Source organism: Gymnoscopelus braueri, assembly GCF_963280865.1.
Source record: "Gymnoscopelus braueri genome assembly, chromosome: 23".
NCBI classification, from domain to species: Eukaryota; Metazoa; Chordata; class Actinopteri; order Myctophiformes; family Myctophidae; genus Gymnoscopelus; species Gymnoscopelus braueri.
The window spans coordinates 10,263,733-10,280,404 of NC_137625.1; the positions used below are offsets into that span (position 1 = coordinate 10,263,733).

Here is a 16,672-nt window from a genome sequence, read left to right on the forward strand (position 1 = left end):
AAGTACCCATTTTTAAGCTTCGTTTTTATAGTGTTCCAGTTCCAATTTTGCCTGCTCATTTCTTAGTGTCATCACTTCCAATTTCACTTGTTTAATCTATATCCTGATTGAGTTCTCTATCCTGATTGGATAAAATTGGAAATGAAACTGAAACTGAAACGAAAATGCATTTTCTGTTTTATAAAGAGCTGGAGAGACAAGGAGACTCCTTTTACTGAACAAACACTCTATAGCAATGAGTACTATCAGAATATAGAGCTATTTAACACTTATTTTAACCAAAGAAAATCACTTACCCTACCTTTAAGTCCTGGGTTGAAAAAAATATCACACCTCTTACAGGCGGACCTCTCCATATTTGAGTAATACTGAATGACACGTCGTGTCACTTTTCTCAATTTGTTTTCACAAAGCGTGGTTCTCCCATTACAGTAACTCCCAGTGGAGGGGAAAATAGTGCATACAAATGCCCACAAACAGTACTGAAGTTGTCCCTTGTTTATTCTAAAGGCCATCATCACTATACACCCCCCCCCACCCCACCACCCTCTGGTCCCGGGGCATGGGCTTGACCTGGTGCCGGGTGGCCTTGATCTGCCAATGCCACCATTATCAGAAGCCCCCTCGGCTCTGAAGGGGCTTCTAACACAGAGGCTGCCTGTGTGTTGAAAATAGCCTCGCCGTTACATGAGAAGCGGTGGTTGGGTCAACCGGCCGAACAGAGGCAAAGCTGTTTTCCTAGGCCAAGACGCGCTCCCTGGGAAAACATGTGCGGAGCGCTGCGATAACGGCGCCTTTTCACTGACACTGGTGGAATGTGGCGATTCGGCGTGCTCGCACACACACTCATCCGTTCCTAATTCCTGCGTTTGTGTGTGTTTCTTCGGGACGTGCTGTGAGAAGCTCGGCTGCGGATGCCGAGCTGCCATTCGGCCAATTTGATCCACTTGGGTGTGTGTGAAATCCTAAGAGAGTGTAAAACCTGATAAGGATGGAGGTCAGACCGTGAGGATGATGGGAAAATGGAGGGGACTAAAGTTAGAGGACATGGGAGGGAGGAGGGGCATGGAGAGGAGAGGAGAGGAGAGGAGAGGAGAGGAGAGGAGAGGAGAGGAGAGGAGAGGAGAGGAGAGGAGAGGAGAGGAGAGGGAAGAGGAAGCAAGAGGACGAGATAAGACAGAAAAGGACAGTTGGAGGATATAAGAAGGGGAAATGAGAAGGGAAGGGAAGGGAATAGCAAACATGAAAAAAGAGACTTGAGAAAGAACCACGAATGATTTGGTTTGGTTTAGTTTAGTTTGGAACTAAGGGGGGGGGGGGGGGGTTAGAAGTGAAGTGCTTACAAAAATGAAAGAATGCAGTGTTGACTGCGTACCTACAGAAATGACTCAGATCAATCCGTCTGGCCCCCGCCGGTGTCCCTGGATGCGCAGAAACGGCAAAACGACGCGACACATTTCGCCCCGTATGACTAATTGGGGCGAATTGATCCTTTTAAGCACATTTCTGAACATTGCTTCTGAAAATCATTTCTGAACGAGCCAGTGGGGAGACCATTGCATTAGTCTAACCCGACAGCTTAAGTCTCTCTTTTTCTCCTTCCAAATCTCTCGCCCCATTCCTCTGTCATTTGCACCTCCCTCGCTCCCCCCTCGCTTTGCCTTTCATGGCTCTATCCTACCTCCTCTGTCACAGTCTCTCAGCATGTGCAGTATGTATACGCGTGTACGTACGTACGTATGTATGTATGGATGTAGGGTTCTTTGTCTGCCAGCAGTCCGTGTCTCTGCCTACTTGCACGCAAGGCGTTAGGCCCGGATTCCACTGTGTTTTCTTGGAATCCCAAAGTTTGACAAGTCCTCTTTCAGCCACACACATACCACCGTATTAAGGTTCAGGTGTGTCAGCCGAATGGATCTCTTGTCCCGCAATTCCGTTTTCAAAATGTCGTCCTTCTGCCTGCGAAGGACGCACAGTCGCATGGACGCGTGTCCTCAATACCATCTCTGCCATTTGTCTTCGGAATGTATCGTCTGAATCACAGCTTTTGCAATGTCTAGTTTTGACCTCTAGCTAGCAGTTATGCAAGTGGTGTTCTTAACCACTTAAGACCTTGTCGTATGACGATTAGCATAAATATCCAATCTATAAGTTGTTGACAATTTTGTGTGTGCAATTTTTTACTTTTTTTTTACCATCTTTGACAATTGTTTTGTAATGCATATTGACATGCCCAAAATAGGGATGTCAGGGACTTCACCAAAGAGTTACTCTGCATTTAGCTGTTTGAGATCGTACTGTATGTTTGTTTCAGGTTTTCCTTATCATTCCCTTTTGAAGCATTTCACGTTGTAATTGGCTATTCTATTGTGACACTGTCATCTTAGAATCTTAACACTGTGCTTTAGTGCAATTGATTTTTCTAATTAATCTGCCTATACTGTTGAGAAATGTGAGAAATGCTGCTAAGCCCTGGTCCCTGGCCGAATGAACTTTGACTCATCTCTGGACTTAAGCTGACCTCACTCCAAAGACAGGTCCTCTGATTCCCAAGCTAGTCAAGGCTGAGTGTTCATGTTTTGGGCTGGAGGAAGCTCCCTTACAAGTTCTCATTCCTCTTTGAGGGAGGGAAAAATCATTAGTTATGCAACCTAAGTTGAACCCTCTGACCGCAGCTGCAAATAATGAAACTAGACATGAAAAACAGAACCAAGCAATATCGGCAAAAATCAAGACCCCGCACACGATAGTTAATGTGTGCCATACTTACGTTGTTTTGCATCATCATGTTAGACTCCATGCAATCCAATCCTCCATCATTGAAACCGGACTCAAGACTAATGAGGTCATCAATAACTTCATCCATTGGAAACTGAAAGAGAACAGTAATTACAGTGTACTACATGGACAGGCTGTTGATAGATGAATAAATAAATATACACACCAGGTTCTTACACAGTACAATCCTGAGTGTTAATGTATCCATGTACAAATGGAACTTAACTTAACACACTTTACTGTGTATTTGCCAATGCTGTCCAAGAGTGGTCTTTTAAGAAGAGAATCCTCATAACATTAAAAAAAATCTAATATGTTAGACATAAAAAGAAAGAAGAAGTATAGGGTGGGGGGGTGGTCTTCTCTGAGACTAATCCAATAATAGAGGAGTATGTATTTCCCCTGCCACCATGTCTTGACGTCGTTTAGCAAGACAGGTGAGGAGAAAGAGCCCCCACAACTGTTATCAAACTAGTTTCCACATCACATTCTGGAGGATTTTTTTCTAATCAGAAATGCCATGTCTGAGGTTATTGATGAGGACAGCAGAGACAAAGGGGAATCAATAATGACAACACTTTTTTTGGATGACTGGTCGACTGGGAGGGTCATTCTTCTTTGTAAACAGTCAAAATAGACAATGCTGCAGATTAAGAAAAATAAATTGGCTGTGATTCTGTACGGATCATCACGGTCTTGCATGCTATTGAGCTGTGCTGATGGTCCATCCAAATGAAGTGTTATCCATTAGCATAGTGGTGATTATGTCAGCTTTGACTCACACTCTTGCAAATAACACTTGAGTTGACATGGAATATAATTCCTCAGGGAGAGGGTGCTACTGTTTACTGTGGGAATGTACTGTACAGGGTTGGCTGTGAAATGCACAAATAATATGACCCACAGTTCATCTGTATACGACTGAACTGTGGTTCATAGATATGTTGTTGTTGTTGTTGTTGTTACAATTTCACTTTTTTCCCATTTACTACCAGGCACACAAGTCCATTCTTCGACTTCAAAACCAGCAATTTTACACTGACGATTATTTATGAACAATTCTTTAGTCATTTGTTATGCACATACAGTGTAATTTTCTGAATGAATGTACTGTTCGTTGAATTTATGTTTTATGTCATCATAACTCATTTTATTGGGAAGGCTATTGCTGTTGTTATATTTCAGTGATTCGGGTTCATAAAGAGATCTCAATTGGATTCAGAACGTATCGGAGATGTCATTCTTTTGTGGATGGTCATGGAGTAACGTACCCCCTCCGCCAGACTCACCTCGCTGTCGTGATTAGCCAGGGTGAGCAGGGTGACGGGGCTGTTGGGGTTGCTGCCGTCGCTGACAGAGGGCATGTGTCCGTTCCTCATGATGGGCACAGCGGCCAGCGGCTGGCCAGGGGCGTGGGGGTGCTGCACGGTGTGGCCAGGCCCACCGGCGGCCGCCAGCTTGGAGCCAAGCGTCAGGTACTGTTTCACCTGCTGACTCTGGGTCTGCTGGATGTGGAACTTTGAGTTCTCCAGGTGGTTCTGTACCTAAAAAGAAAAAGCGAATAAGATGACCCCGACAATCATTGTCACACAAGTGTTACTTTAACCATTGGGAGCATAGAAAATTCTCAGAGTTAAATGAACCCTCAGGATTTCAATGTGCATTATGGTGTTAATTTTGAGACATTCTACACCAGTAAAACAGTCTTGGGGACAGCAGTTCATGTCTCAGCAGGTTACTGGCAGGTGCCGTCAGTAACCTGGCTGGTGATAAATAAGCGAACAAACAGAAACGAACGGCATTAGGTTGAACTTCCCTCCTCCATGGACAGTTACGGTAACACCCTTCTCCATAGCATAGGAGTGCATGATTGAGTAAAATCAGACATTTCAGTCTTGAGTCATGTTTGACCGCTATTATCATCCCGATCAACCACATTCTTTATCAGAATAGAGAGTCATTGCTTTGACCACTTCCTGCATTAACATTGTCAGCTTCTTTCACATGTTTTCTTCCTCTATAAGTTGTAGTTTTAAATATATAGTTTACTGTTTAATAGGCTCAATTTATGTATAAAACATATGAATCTCAATTTCGACAGTTTTTCAGAAAAACGTACTTCTATAAGGTTCCAAAACTGTAACTCTGATTTGTCTACTTTCATAATGAGAAAATGCAAAAGCATAATCTGCCATTTAACGTCATCACAAATACTAGTATGTAGCCGTGAGCATTGCCCCATTGACAAATCCGGACCCCATAAGGATCCATACACTCCATACATTTTTACTGTGCACTACAAAATCAATTAACCAACAGAAGGAAAAGACAGTGCACTGTCCTTTTTTTGCTACAAAGTAAATCTCAGCTTTGTGACGTTCTTACATTTGAAGCTCTGGTCGCGTCCCGCATCCCGTAGTAGCTACAGTCAGTTAGGTGTGGCATTCTCAGGAACGCAAGTATTCTTCAGTATGTTTTTTCTTTCTTTTTTTGGTGCAGCAGGTGAATTTAACGAGTACGATCCAAATCCGCCGCTGCTGCTGTCGCTGCTGCTATCCTGTATGTGCCCGTCTATGGGAGTGAGCCTCTGTCCCGTCCTCTCTCCAGTGTCTTATAAAGGGCCCTAAGTGAACTAATTGGGCTCAAAGCCGAGAGGAAGCCTTTATGTTGCCTAGCGTGGTAATCACCTCAAACAGAGGGCCAACAGATGACCCGGGGTTTGATCACTGCAGGATATCTGCCTTTAGCGTCTATCAGTAATTCATCTGGACCGCCCCTTTTTCTGTGTCACTGACCAACCAGCAGCTTCCTCCCAGAGTCCTCTGCACTCTGCTCGAGGGCCTGGAGGGCAGTACAATTGACCCTTGTTCTCCCAGCGGGGGGCTTTAAATAACTCCCCTGATGCCATTTTTACCCTGGCCATAGTGTCAATCCAGACAAATTTCATAGCCTCAGTTTCCCAATGAGTAAGCGTGCAAAGCTATTTTCCAAGCCGTCTTTACAAAAGTCTCCATTATCATTGTTACGTTGCATTCAATTGCCAGGGAAAATAGATTTTTATATCTAAAAATGCGTAATTCACTTTTCGGGGGCCCACAAAGGCCATCATTGTAGCAAGCTGCTTTATTAGTTTACGGTCTGTTAAGCTGTTTCTAAAGAACTGTAAAAATAAACGTTGAGTTCATCGCTTGCAATGGTTTGGTGATCCTCTTATCAATGCCGATAGTTGTCTGGTCTGTGTTCTTCAAATGTCGATAGTTGTCTGGTCTGTGTTCTTCAATATACAGTACTTCCTCGGAAGAGTTTTTTTTTATTGACTGTACACTGTACTATACTGTAGCACAGTGGGTTTGTCCAACAAGGGACAAGGGACTATTTTATCTCTGCTGAATTAGATTGCTTAAAGCGATATTTCACTTTCAAAAAAACTTTTGCTGATTTTATCATCTACTCAAGCCTTTGTGAGCCCCCCAGACAGTTTTTAAGTTGCTCGATTCAGTATTTAGATATTTGATATTCATTTTATCAGACACGACCCCTTCCTATACAAACCCATTGTAACTTTAAACTCCATTTTAACCATGTTAGATTCATCAAAAACACCCGTCCTTGGTTCTGGTGACTCACCCTGCCCTCCTAATGCGTGAGGGGGGGCGTGTTTTTCCGAGAATTTTTTTCATTTATTTTATTTAATTTTTTTTATCGTATTTAATTTTTTTCATTTTCCCCAAAAAAATATCAAAAATAAATGAAAAAAGTAATTGAAAAAACACGGCCCCCTCGCGTATTAGGGGGGCGGTATGAGTCACCAGAACCAAGGACGGGTGTTTTTGTTGAATCTAACATGTTAAAAATTGAGTTTGAAGTTACAATGGGTTTGTATGGGTTTGTATACAGTAGGAAGGGTAAAATGAACATCTAATATCTAAATATTGAATCAAGCAACTTAAAAACTGTCCGGGGTGCTCACAAAAGCCTGAGTAGACGATAAAATCACCAAAAGTTTTTTTGAAAGTGAAATATCCCTTTAAGTTGTACATGAACTGATGTTGGATTTTATACAAGAATTTGAACAGTAGAATGAGGGACTTTTTATGCACTCTATCTTATTGTCGTCTGTGCTCATCAATTTGTTTGTATAATTTCTTCTTTTCTTTTTTCTTTTTTTTGTGAAACCTGTCTTCCAGGGAAATTTAACCACTTAAGCCCTATGGACTTTGTTTTTGTATGAAGGACAAGAACAAAGGACAAATAAAAAAGTACAAACAAATTAATAAATTGTGTAAGAATAAAGACTTTGGCTGTGAGCTTGTAGATCTGGTATTTTTGAACAGCTGAAATTTAAAATAGGGTTAAAGTGCTTGAACTGATTTTGATGCTTTGATGCAACTATTTATTTTCTGGGGACCCCGTAGAACCCCCCCAAGGACCCCACTTTGAGATTTCTTTGTTGAAATCACATCTTTAACCCTTTAAGACCTGAGGCAATTCTTAAAAATGTTTTCTAAATCCTAACAGTTTTTTGAAAAAAAATCAAAAAACATATTTTTCAAGATTTTTCAAAAATAGCAGATCTACAAGCTGGTGCCGCGCTATGAGCTTGTATATCTGCTATTTTTGAATAGCCAGGTCTTAATGGGTTAAACAGCGGGTAAGCAATCCACCTAGTTGTTCAGACAACTAGGGGCAATACAGCCTGGTCACCGACAGTGATAGAAGAAGTACTCCGATATTTTACTGAAGTACAATACTTGAGTAAATATACTCAGTTACCTTCCACCACTGATCCCTGAATGTCCAAATCTCGCCTAGCGGTGCCTGGGAGGGACATGCCACAATGTTTGAGGGATAACCAAAGCAGAGATTATAACGTTAAATCTTCTTCCTCGCTAATAACAATAAAAGTAATAAAGTAAAAGGTGAGGTGAAAAGAAGTATAGGCTCTGTGCATGACTGTAGTTCCCTTTTCCAGGAGGTGGCATTACTGTTTCCTGTTCAGGGCAGTTCCTCATAGCTTCATTTGATTGGCTCAGCAGCAGATTTGAACCGGAAACATGAAGGTGCCGTGTGTTTCCAGTTCAGATCTGTTGCTGAGCCAATCAAATGAAGCTATGAGAAACTGACCCGGAACGGGAATGGTTTCATGGTTTCTGTGTCTCCAGACACTTCTATGAAGGGGCCCTATGGACAAATTGTATTGGTTTTTAACCACTTAGTGGTGTCCGATGTCATTCAAGTTCTATTGATCTACAAGTTCACACTGCGTTGCGACATGTTGTGAGAGTGTAGATCATCTATTTTCACGATTCAATGTACAACAAAGCGTACAATGTATTAGTGAGTAGTTAAGGTTTTGATTGATTGATTGATTGATTGAATACTTTATTAACACGATTATTAACAGTACAGGTGTATAGTCAAAGGTTAGGTTATGCTTTTAGGATAACACAAAGAGCCCCAGGGGCTTGTTTCCATTGTGGTCCATTGTACTCAATTAATCAGTAATACATAATAATACAATACAATGCAAAACAAATACAATACAAAACATATTGGAATTAAGCTCAGTAGAATCATACAGTATATTTACAGAGAAAGGAGGGGTGGGGACGGGGGTCAAACGATTACTATCAAGTTTAATTTAGTTTTGGAGGGAATAGTAAGTTAGTAATTAAGGGTCTAACACAGTATAGCCTTCCCCAGAACCACAGGGACTTTTACCCCCCAAAAAAAACAAAAAACTCAGCATGAAATTCCACTTGTCAGCCGTAGGTTCGCTGCAGTTATTCAGTGCCCGTCGACATAACTAAGGAACGACTCGATCACCCACAATACCCAGCTTGTCACCGGCAACTATGGGCTCTTATCTGGCTGCTGAGGGCCAAACAAAATGCCAGTTGTTTCCCAATCAACATTTCTCTCTGGCAAGGGGCTAGAGGAAGAGATGCCAGAGCCGACACACACACACACACACACACACACACACACACACACACACGCACACACACACACACACACACACACACACACACACACACACACACACACACACACAGTGTGTGATGGCAGGATTGTCCTGGTATCACATCGGCTGCTCTCACTACTGTAAATGCCGGAGACGCGCTCATTAGCCACTTAAGCTGGGTGGTCGGGGTGGGGTGGGGGCTAGCTGATTAGATTTGAGATGTAATGGCGCTTCAGTCACCGAGACCAGCCGCGACAATGGCGTGCCCTGTGCATGTGTGAAGAAGCGCCGTTTACTGACGCACGGGCAAACGGGACCAGCGAGTGAGCGAGATAACGATCTAATTTAACTACTTTCAACCTGGCGTCCCTATTTTGGGCAAGTCGTTTTAGACGAAATAGTTGTAGTTGTTTTTTTTATTCAGAAAATGTAAAAAAAAAAAAAATAGCAAAGAATAGCCGATCTACGAGCTCACATAATGCGACACGTTTTAATATATTTTCAGGTTATCTTATCCCCCCCTAGTCCCATGCATTTACATGCATCTGAGATTTATTCATGGTTTATGGCACAATTAATCTAAATGATGAAATCTAAGTGAAGTCTAATTACCAACCATCAGAAGTAGGTTAAGTTTTGTGTGATTAGGTGTTAGAGATATGTTTTGAAAGGAATCAGACTTTAATAACAATCCTGAATAGGCCGATATGTCTCAACAACGGAATAATGAAAACAACTTTGAAAGAAAGAAAGAAACATTTTGAGGAAGAGAAAGACCCCCCCCCCCTCAAACATACTGCACTTTTGTCTCCTCTCTATTGCTGATGGCACCTGCTGGGGCGTTTTTCCTGACATGGTGGCTGAGTTTGCTGCTGGTAGCAGGGTTGCAGGGTTCGAGCAGCCCAGTGCCCACTGAGGTCAACATTGTATGCAAAACCTTGACTGAGAGCTGCACAATAAGCCCGCTTTGTGCTAAAGAACTATCTGTCACTTGTGTGAATGCAATAGGGCAAACCTTATCCAGCACCATAACAAAAACAAAAGCGATACTGCAGGAGTGTTTCTCACATCATGCTTTTGCCTACCATGCAAGAGTGCCCTCCATCCTCAAATCATCTAGAAATATGACGTATCCCGGTCAGATTAATTTGGACATTCAAAAGGAGTTGCCTAATACATATTGGATACAGTAATACTGGCTCATGATTGAATCAGGGCACAGATTAGTTGTCATTCAGTTTGTTTTTCTAATCCCGTTAAGGTTGATAAAGACTTTGCCACTGTTAGGAGACCAGCTGTGTCCTCTTAACTTCATTAGGGATGCCTAAGCCACTAAAATGAGGAATGTTACACAAATCTGAACTTCTCTCTCTCTCTCTCTCTCTCTCTCTCTCTCTCTCTCTCTCTCTCTCTCTCTCTCTTCACCCTCTCTCTATACTGCTCTTTCTGTCTCTCATAACCACATCAACCCCTGGTGTCGATATTTACGGCAAATTTTCAAAATCATTTTCAATTTCAGTCTTTGTCGGGTGGAAACCTGTGTCACATGCACATGTGATACAGTACAGCTGGCATCAACATTACAGGCAGTAACAGTAAAGGCATGTAAACACACACACACACACACACACACACACACACACACACACACACACACACACACACACACACACACACACACACACACACACACACACACACACACACACACACACACAGAGAGAGAGCAGGCTAATCAAATCCAAGAAACGTGCAGTGTTGCTGCCCCAGGAAACCATGTCAAAGCACTACTGACAGCGGCCATAAAGAACTTGCACGTAATGCATGTGGACATGTGTATTAGACACACAGTACCATACGATAACTCTGTTTCTGATGACAATCAACATGTCAACCTCAAAGAACAGTAACATCCATATTTCCAGCACTGCAGTCAAGTCAACCCAGAACACACAAGCGAAGCGGAAATACCAACAGATTTAAGTTAAAAGGCTGGATAATTGGCACATTCAAATTGAACAAAAACTGCATTCTGCATTTATGCTCTTAAATGTTTAAGAGGACTGTTAAGGCATTTTAGTGCAAACACAAGACGGAGATAAAAAATCGCACACAAATGACACACTAAATCTAAAAAGAAATAAAGAAACCCCATTAAGAGTATTTTAGTTGATGATTTATCTAAGCTGTCATTGTACTCAGATTCAAGCAATGTGATTACCTTAGCATAAGCAGGTCTATGTCTTAAAAATCCCAGTGAATTGCTGCACAAACAGGGACACAGTGTGACAGACAAACCCACAGGTGTCTCTCCTAAATGAAATGTTCTTGCTTAACCTAGTTTCATTCTTGCCCAAGTTCTCCTTTCACTTCAGGAAAAAAAAACTGCCTTATGAAACGCCGGGCTACATGGACAATGTTCAGCTTTGGAAATAATGGACATAACCTAAGCAGTACAAGTTTTGGACTCATTTCTACAAAAGCCCTATATGTTTTAAGACCATGTTGACACATTTGTGGAATGTCGTCGGTCACTGAGCACTGTTCTCTCTCCTATCTTGAATCTACAGAGATAGGACAAAATGTGGAACACAGGCTTTTCTCAGGCATGCTTGCTCTAGTTTTGCTGAGCCTGCTAACCGGTAAATAGCCGTAACCACACACGGACAGATGGTGCAACGCGAGGGGAGATAAGTGTGCGAAAGCAAACTGATTCACAAAATCAGGATTTCCACAGGGACCAACTGATGACCTATTCTGTTATTCCGGTTGTAAAAGCGTGCTTTCCATAAGGCCTGGCCGATTTCACACACACACACACACACACACACACACACACACACACACACACACACACACACACACACACACACACACACACACACACACACACACACACACACACACACACACACACACAAACGCACACTCCTACATGTGTGCGCATGCACACACACACGCACACAGACACAGAGTACCGCATGGTGCATACAGCAACAATGTTCCCTTTCTTTCACACATTTTAACTCCCTCTGTTGGCCACTTGTTAAATCACTCCATTAAAGCCACACACAAATCTTAACCTGAAGTAATATTTAGCTTTTTCTCTCTCTCTGTCCATTCCATCCATCCTTTGCCCCCGGCGTCATCTCAGCCTCCCAGACCCGTGGCACAACCTTCCCCCTCTACACCCCACCCCACCATACATCAATGCATTTTCACCACATCAATTTAGCTCTTATCCATTCCAGAGCAAAACTACAGTACAGAGTGCAAGAGCGGAGTAAATGGCATGAACCCTAGTCAACAAATCACAGGTTAAATGTTCACGTAATTAGAGTGTAATTCAATGCTTCAAAGTAACTAGAAACAACATGCTATTCAAATATAATTCTTGGTATTTGTGGTCAAGCATGCACAAATTGAAATAACATATAACGTATGTGAACTGCATGGTATAATTAACATCTATCCAAAAACATAGACAAGAAGTGATAGCAAGAAATTAATTGACTGAGTAACAATCTTGCCCACCTCCCCCCCTCACACACACACACACACACACACACACACACACACACACACACACACACCTGTAAGCTCTCTATTTTCCTCACGCCCAAAATAACAACCCCCACCCCTATCCCTTATCTCTCTCCCTTATTTCAATGCATCGAATCCCGTTTGCAAAAAAAAACACGCCCCCCTCCTCTGTGTGCATATCACTGTCTCCCTCCAACCCCCCCCCCCCCCCCCCCCCCCCAACGCCCCCCCCACCCTACCTGCAGCAGCTGTACCTCTGTCAGGGTGATCACTTTGACCACACAGCATCGACTCATGGCTCCCCGCTTGGCAGCGGCGTCTCTCCCGCCCCGGCCCCTCGCAGAGGAGAGAGAGAGCTGCTGCTGCTGCTGCAAAATAAAATAAATAAAAAAAAACGTCGGGACGGGAGAAGAGGGGAGCTGTCAACGGAACGGCGATGGCTCCGTGTCTCGGTGCGTTTGCCGGGGTTCCAGGAAACAGGGGAAGAAGAGCAGAGGAGAGGAGAGGAGAGACGAGGTGGCTGCTTGAGACCTTCCTGAGCTTTGCAGAAATGTCGGAAAAGAAAAGGAAGACATGACACATCAGCTTACTGGTGGTGAGCCGCACAGGCTGTTTCCTGTGTGAATTTGTGTGTGTGTGTGGGTGTATGTGCGTGCGTGTGTGTGTGTGTGTGCGTGCGTGTGCGCGCGTGTGTGTGCGTGCGTGCGCGCACGCGTCGGTCAGTGAAAGGCCTGACAGAGGCAGAAATACAGATGGCAGTTAGGGTAAGGCAGGAGAGGTGTGTGTGTGTGTGTGTGTGTGTGTGTGTGTGTGTGTGTGTGTGTGTGTGTGTGTGTGTGTGTGTGTGTGTGTGTGTGTGTGTGTGCGTGTGCGTGTGTGTGTGTGCGTGTGCGTGGTAGTAAGTTGACAGCCAGTGAGTTCCTGCCTGTGGAACACCACGTTTTCCTGTCTTCAGGCCTTCCAGCTCAGCTCAGCACATTCCCTCCAGGTTATCGCAACGACACCCACTTCCCCAGCAAGGCCTTTCAACTACTGCAGCAAACTGCAACCATGTCCTTAACTAGGGGAACACACACGCACACACGCACACACACGCACACACACACACACACACACACACACACACACACACACACACACACACACACACACACACACACACACACACACACACACACACACACACACACACAGAGGCACGCACATACACAGACAGGCAGACAGACACACAGTCACTCGCACATACTGTACATGCATGCATGTCCCCGCGGTGTGTGCGCACACCTGAATCCCCAACACATAGATATATAGACAGACCTGCAGACCCCTGTGCATGCAAATACACACAAACCATGTGCTCATGCACTAAAATATGCAAGTATACATGCGTGTGACATGCACACATGTGAGTGCACGCACGCACGCACGCACGCACGCACGCACGCACGCACGCACGCACGCACGCACGCACGCACGCACGCACGCACGCACGCACGCACGCACGCACGCACGCACGCACGCACGCACGCACGCACGCACGCACACACTTGGTCTACATCAGAGAGCTAATCAGGTCTGCCAACCCTCCTTGATTCTGCAGGAGTCTCCTTGATTTCAACCACATCTCCTTGAGGACTCCTTGATTGTCATCTTACCTTGATTTCTCCTTGATTTGGCATCAAACTCCCAAAATTCACCAGAACACAGGAAATTACATCTACTCTGTTAAAACGTTTCTGGAGGAGTACCCCCAGACCCCCCGCGTGGGCGGTGTGATGATCAGTGCATGCAATCACACTTGCAATTCACTTTTAGGTAATGAATGGTTATTATTAAAGATGGGTCATTTAGCTTTTTAATGGATGAAATATCAAAATGTACCCATCATTGTCCAATGCTATATAAAGCAAGCCTGAAATAAGTATCAAACTCCCAATATACACCAGAACACAGGAAATTACATCTACTTTGTTAAAAGGTTTCTGGGGGGGGGTCTGGTCAATAATAAACTCCTTGATTCTCACAGATAGTCGGATGTTGGCAGGCCTGTGTAACTAATGACGGTGGAAGAACTTGATGTTCCAGTCATTGGAGGGTCATGGTGGAAGGCCAATAGAAGCATTTCTTCCCAGAGGGGCCCGGCCTGCAGGAGAAAGCCTGGACACAGCAAAGTGGAAGTGGGTCACTGCGAGTCAACTGCCGGTCCTTCAGTCACAACCTTGTTTGATACGAGGACAATCAGCTCAACATGGAGCCTCTCCTGTGACTGGACGGAAATAGAATAAAAAAATCCCACCGAGGTCAGCAAGTCAGGAAAGCAGAGTCCTTGTCGACTATCTGTTAGCAAACACTGATGCCTAAATGTGCTCTGAACTCATGACAGTAGAACTCACATTGGGTTACTATTAACATTATTAGTTGGTTAAATAATGAGTACAAAGTTTCAGAATACACAATAATTTCTACTTTTGATAGATTGAATGTACTGTAGGCTTTCAGCTAACTCTCCCCAACTTCAATGATGAGCTCAAATTCCTACAGCACCAACATTACAAGTCACCAGTATTAAAGGGGCACTGTGCTGGCTTGAGACATCACAATATGTTTACTAGAATATGATATATAGCATGTGAAATACAAAACGGGATCTAATACTAATTCCTGTCACGGGGCAACCCGTGCCCTATAAACACCAAGGACTCCACAGTGTAAAACTGGACATTACAAGCACACACAGCACAGCTGCTTCTAATAATTGACTGTCATCAAGCTGGCTTGGAGGTGTGTCTGTTCAGCAGCCAGTGTTGCAGGCTATTATATATTTTCTGTTGTCTAATTTTATGGTCATTGTTTTGTGATGTATTTGATGCCTAAATGCATTTCAAGTTTGCTCAGAAATTCTGTAATTGTGTAGTCTAACTCATGGGCCATGGTTTGCTTTGTTTGAGTTGAGTTGATGATGATGCCAATTACTAATTGTGGGTGTGTCTTACCTGGTATATAAGGGAGGCTGGAATTGTAGAGTGGAGAAATGCTCAGTGTGAAATGCTCAGTGAGCTTGTAGCTGTTAAGGAGACAACACCAGGGGAGAGCTGCCAGGGCCTCGAGTCAAAAGGCATTGCCTGTTTCAGTATCTTTAGTTCTTGGTTGGTTTGTTTGTTTTTTCTTAGTTTAGTTATCAAGTGTTTATTTCTTACTTTTGGGTTTTCAAAGTGTATTTGCGGCCAGTAGTTATTTTTGAAGTAGTATTATTTGCCTCAGACCTTGACTGTTACACTCCTGCATGGGGCTGATTCCTAGTTTTGGAGGTAAATAAAATACCCAAAATCTACGTTCTTGGACTTTGTCGATTCTTGGAGCCTTGACCATCCGGCCAACTTTACAATTCCATTACATTTGGATCCCGGACGTCCTGTTGTAGGCATCATCTTGTCTTCCGGTATAGGATTAGAGTAAAATATTTCAAAAATTTAAACAAATGTGAAAAAGTATTTGGGGATTTACTTCATTGGCCTAATGGCAACGTTTTCACTTTCAGTTTCGGGCTCGTTTTGAAAATGTCCAAGACACAACTTGAAAGGAAACCATTTGGTGTGTCAGCAACAATAAAATCCCTCTCTGGGATTCTGCATCTTTCTAAGCTCAAACTCTTTCTTGTCAGCGTCTTTATCTATACCTGCTTCCAGTGATTTGCTGTATTATCTTGCACCAGACAAGATGATTGTATAGAATAGGGTGTATACTGTACACTTTATTTATATTTGTTGAAGGTGTATTTATTAGGATGTTGTGATGTTATTCTTCTGTACCTATCCTTATCTGTAACTGTAACTACTGCTGTGTTGGCTCTGGCATGTGAATTCCCCCCACGGAATCAATAAAGGTATCTCTCTATCTATTATATCTTTACGCCCACCTAAATAAACACATCAGAGACAACTTCAAGTACATTGAATGCAATAAGGCAAATTGTGTTAGTGATTACATTTCAAAGCCGGCAAGTTTCTTTAGCCGTAGTTACTTAACTTGACACCGAAATATGCGGTCTTAATGTCATAGTGCCTTCCATGGCTGACGATTTCATTATATAGGAAATGCCCCGACCTGATGCAATTATGCTCCCTAATGGCATTGAGTTTGGTGTCAGCTCTTTAAATGGAATAAGATGAAGTGACACAGCGGACAGTTACTCAATCAACGGTGAATTAGATGGATTGGCGGTTATTTTTATACCTCTGTCCAAATCACTTTTAAAAGGGGGCACGTTTTGAGTTGTTCTGCAGTGTGTGTGTGTGTGTGTGTGTGTGTGTGTGTGTGTGTGTGTGCGTGCGTGTGCGTGTGCGTGCGTGTATGTGTATGTGTGAAGGTTATGCTTTTTCATCCCCC

The 16,672-nt window shown here is 43.3% G+C and overlaps 1 protein-coding gene across 3 annotated transcripts in view; it reads right to left on the bottom strand.

The window, feature by feature from the left end:
* Window positions 1-16,672, bottom strand: part of tfec (transcription factor EC) — a 90,444-nt gene that overhangs the window by 9,343 nt on the left and 64,429 nt on the right. Inside the window, exons 1-3 of one of the 3 annotated variants that reach the window (XM_080420790.1) lie at window positions 12,541-12,803; window positions 4,068-4,322; window positions 2,771-2,872 (exon numbers count right to left, since the gene is read on the bottom strand). In XM_080420790.1, coding sequence (XP_080276916.1) covers window positions 2,771-2,872; window positions 4,068-4,322; window positions 12,541-12,582 — 399 coding nt within the window. In that variant the 5' untranslated portion in view covers window positions 12,583-12,803. Of the gene's footprint in view, window positions 1-2,770; window positions 2,873-4,067; window positions 4,323-12,525; window positions 12,804-16,672 lie in introns of those variants that run through there. The other 2 variants (XM_080420789.1, XM_080420788.1) reach the window with 2 other exon arrangements.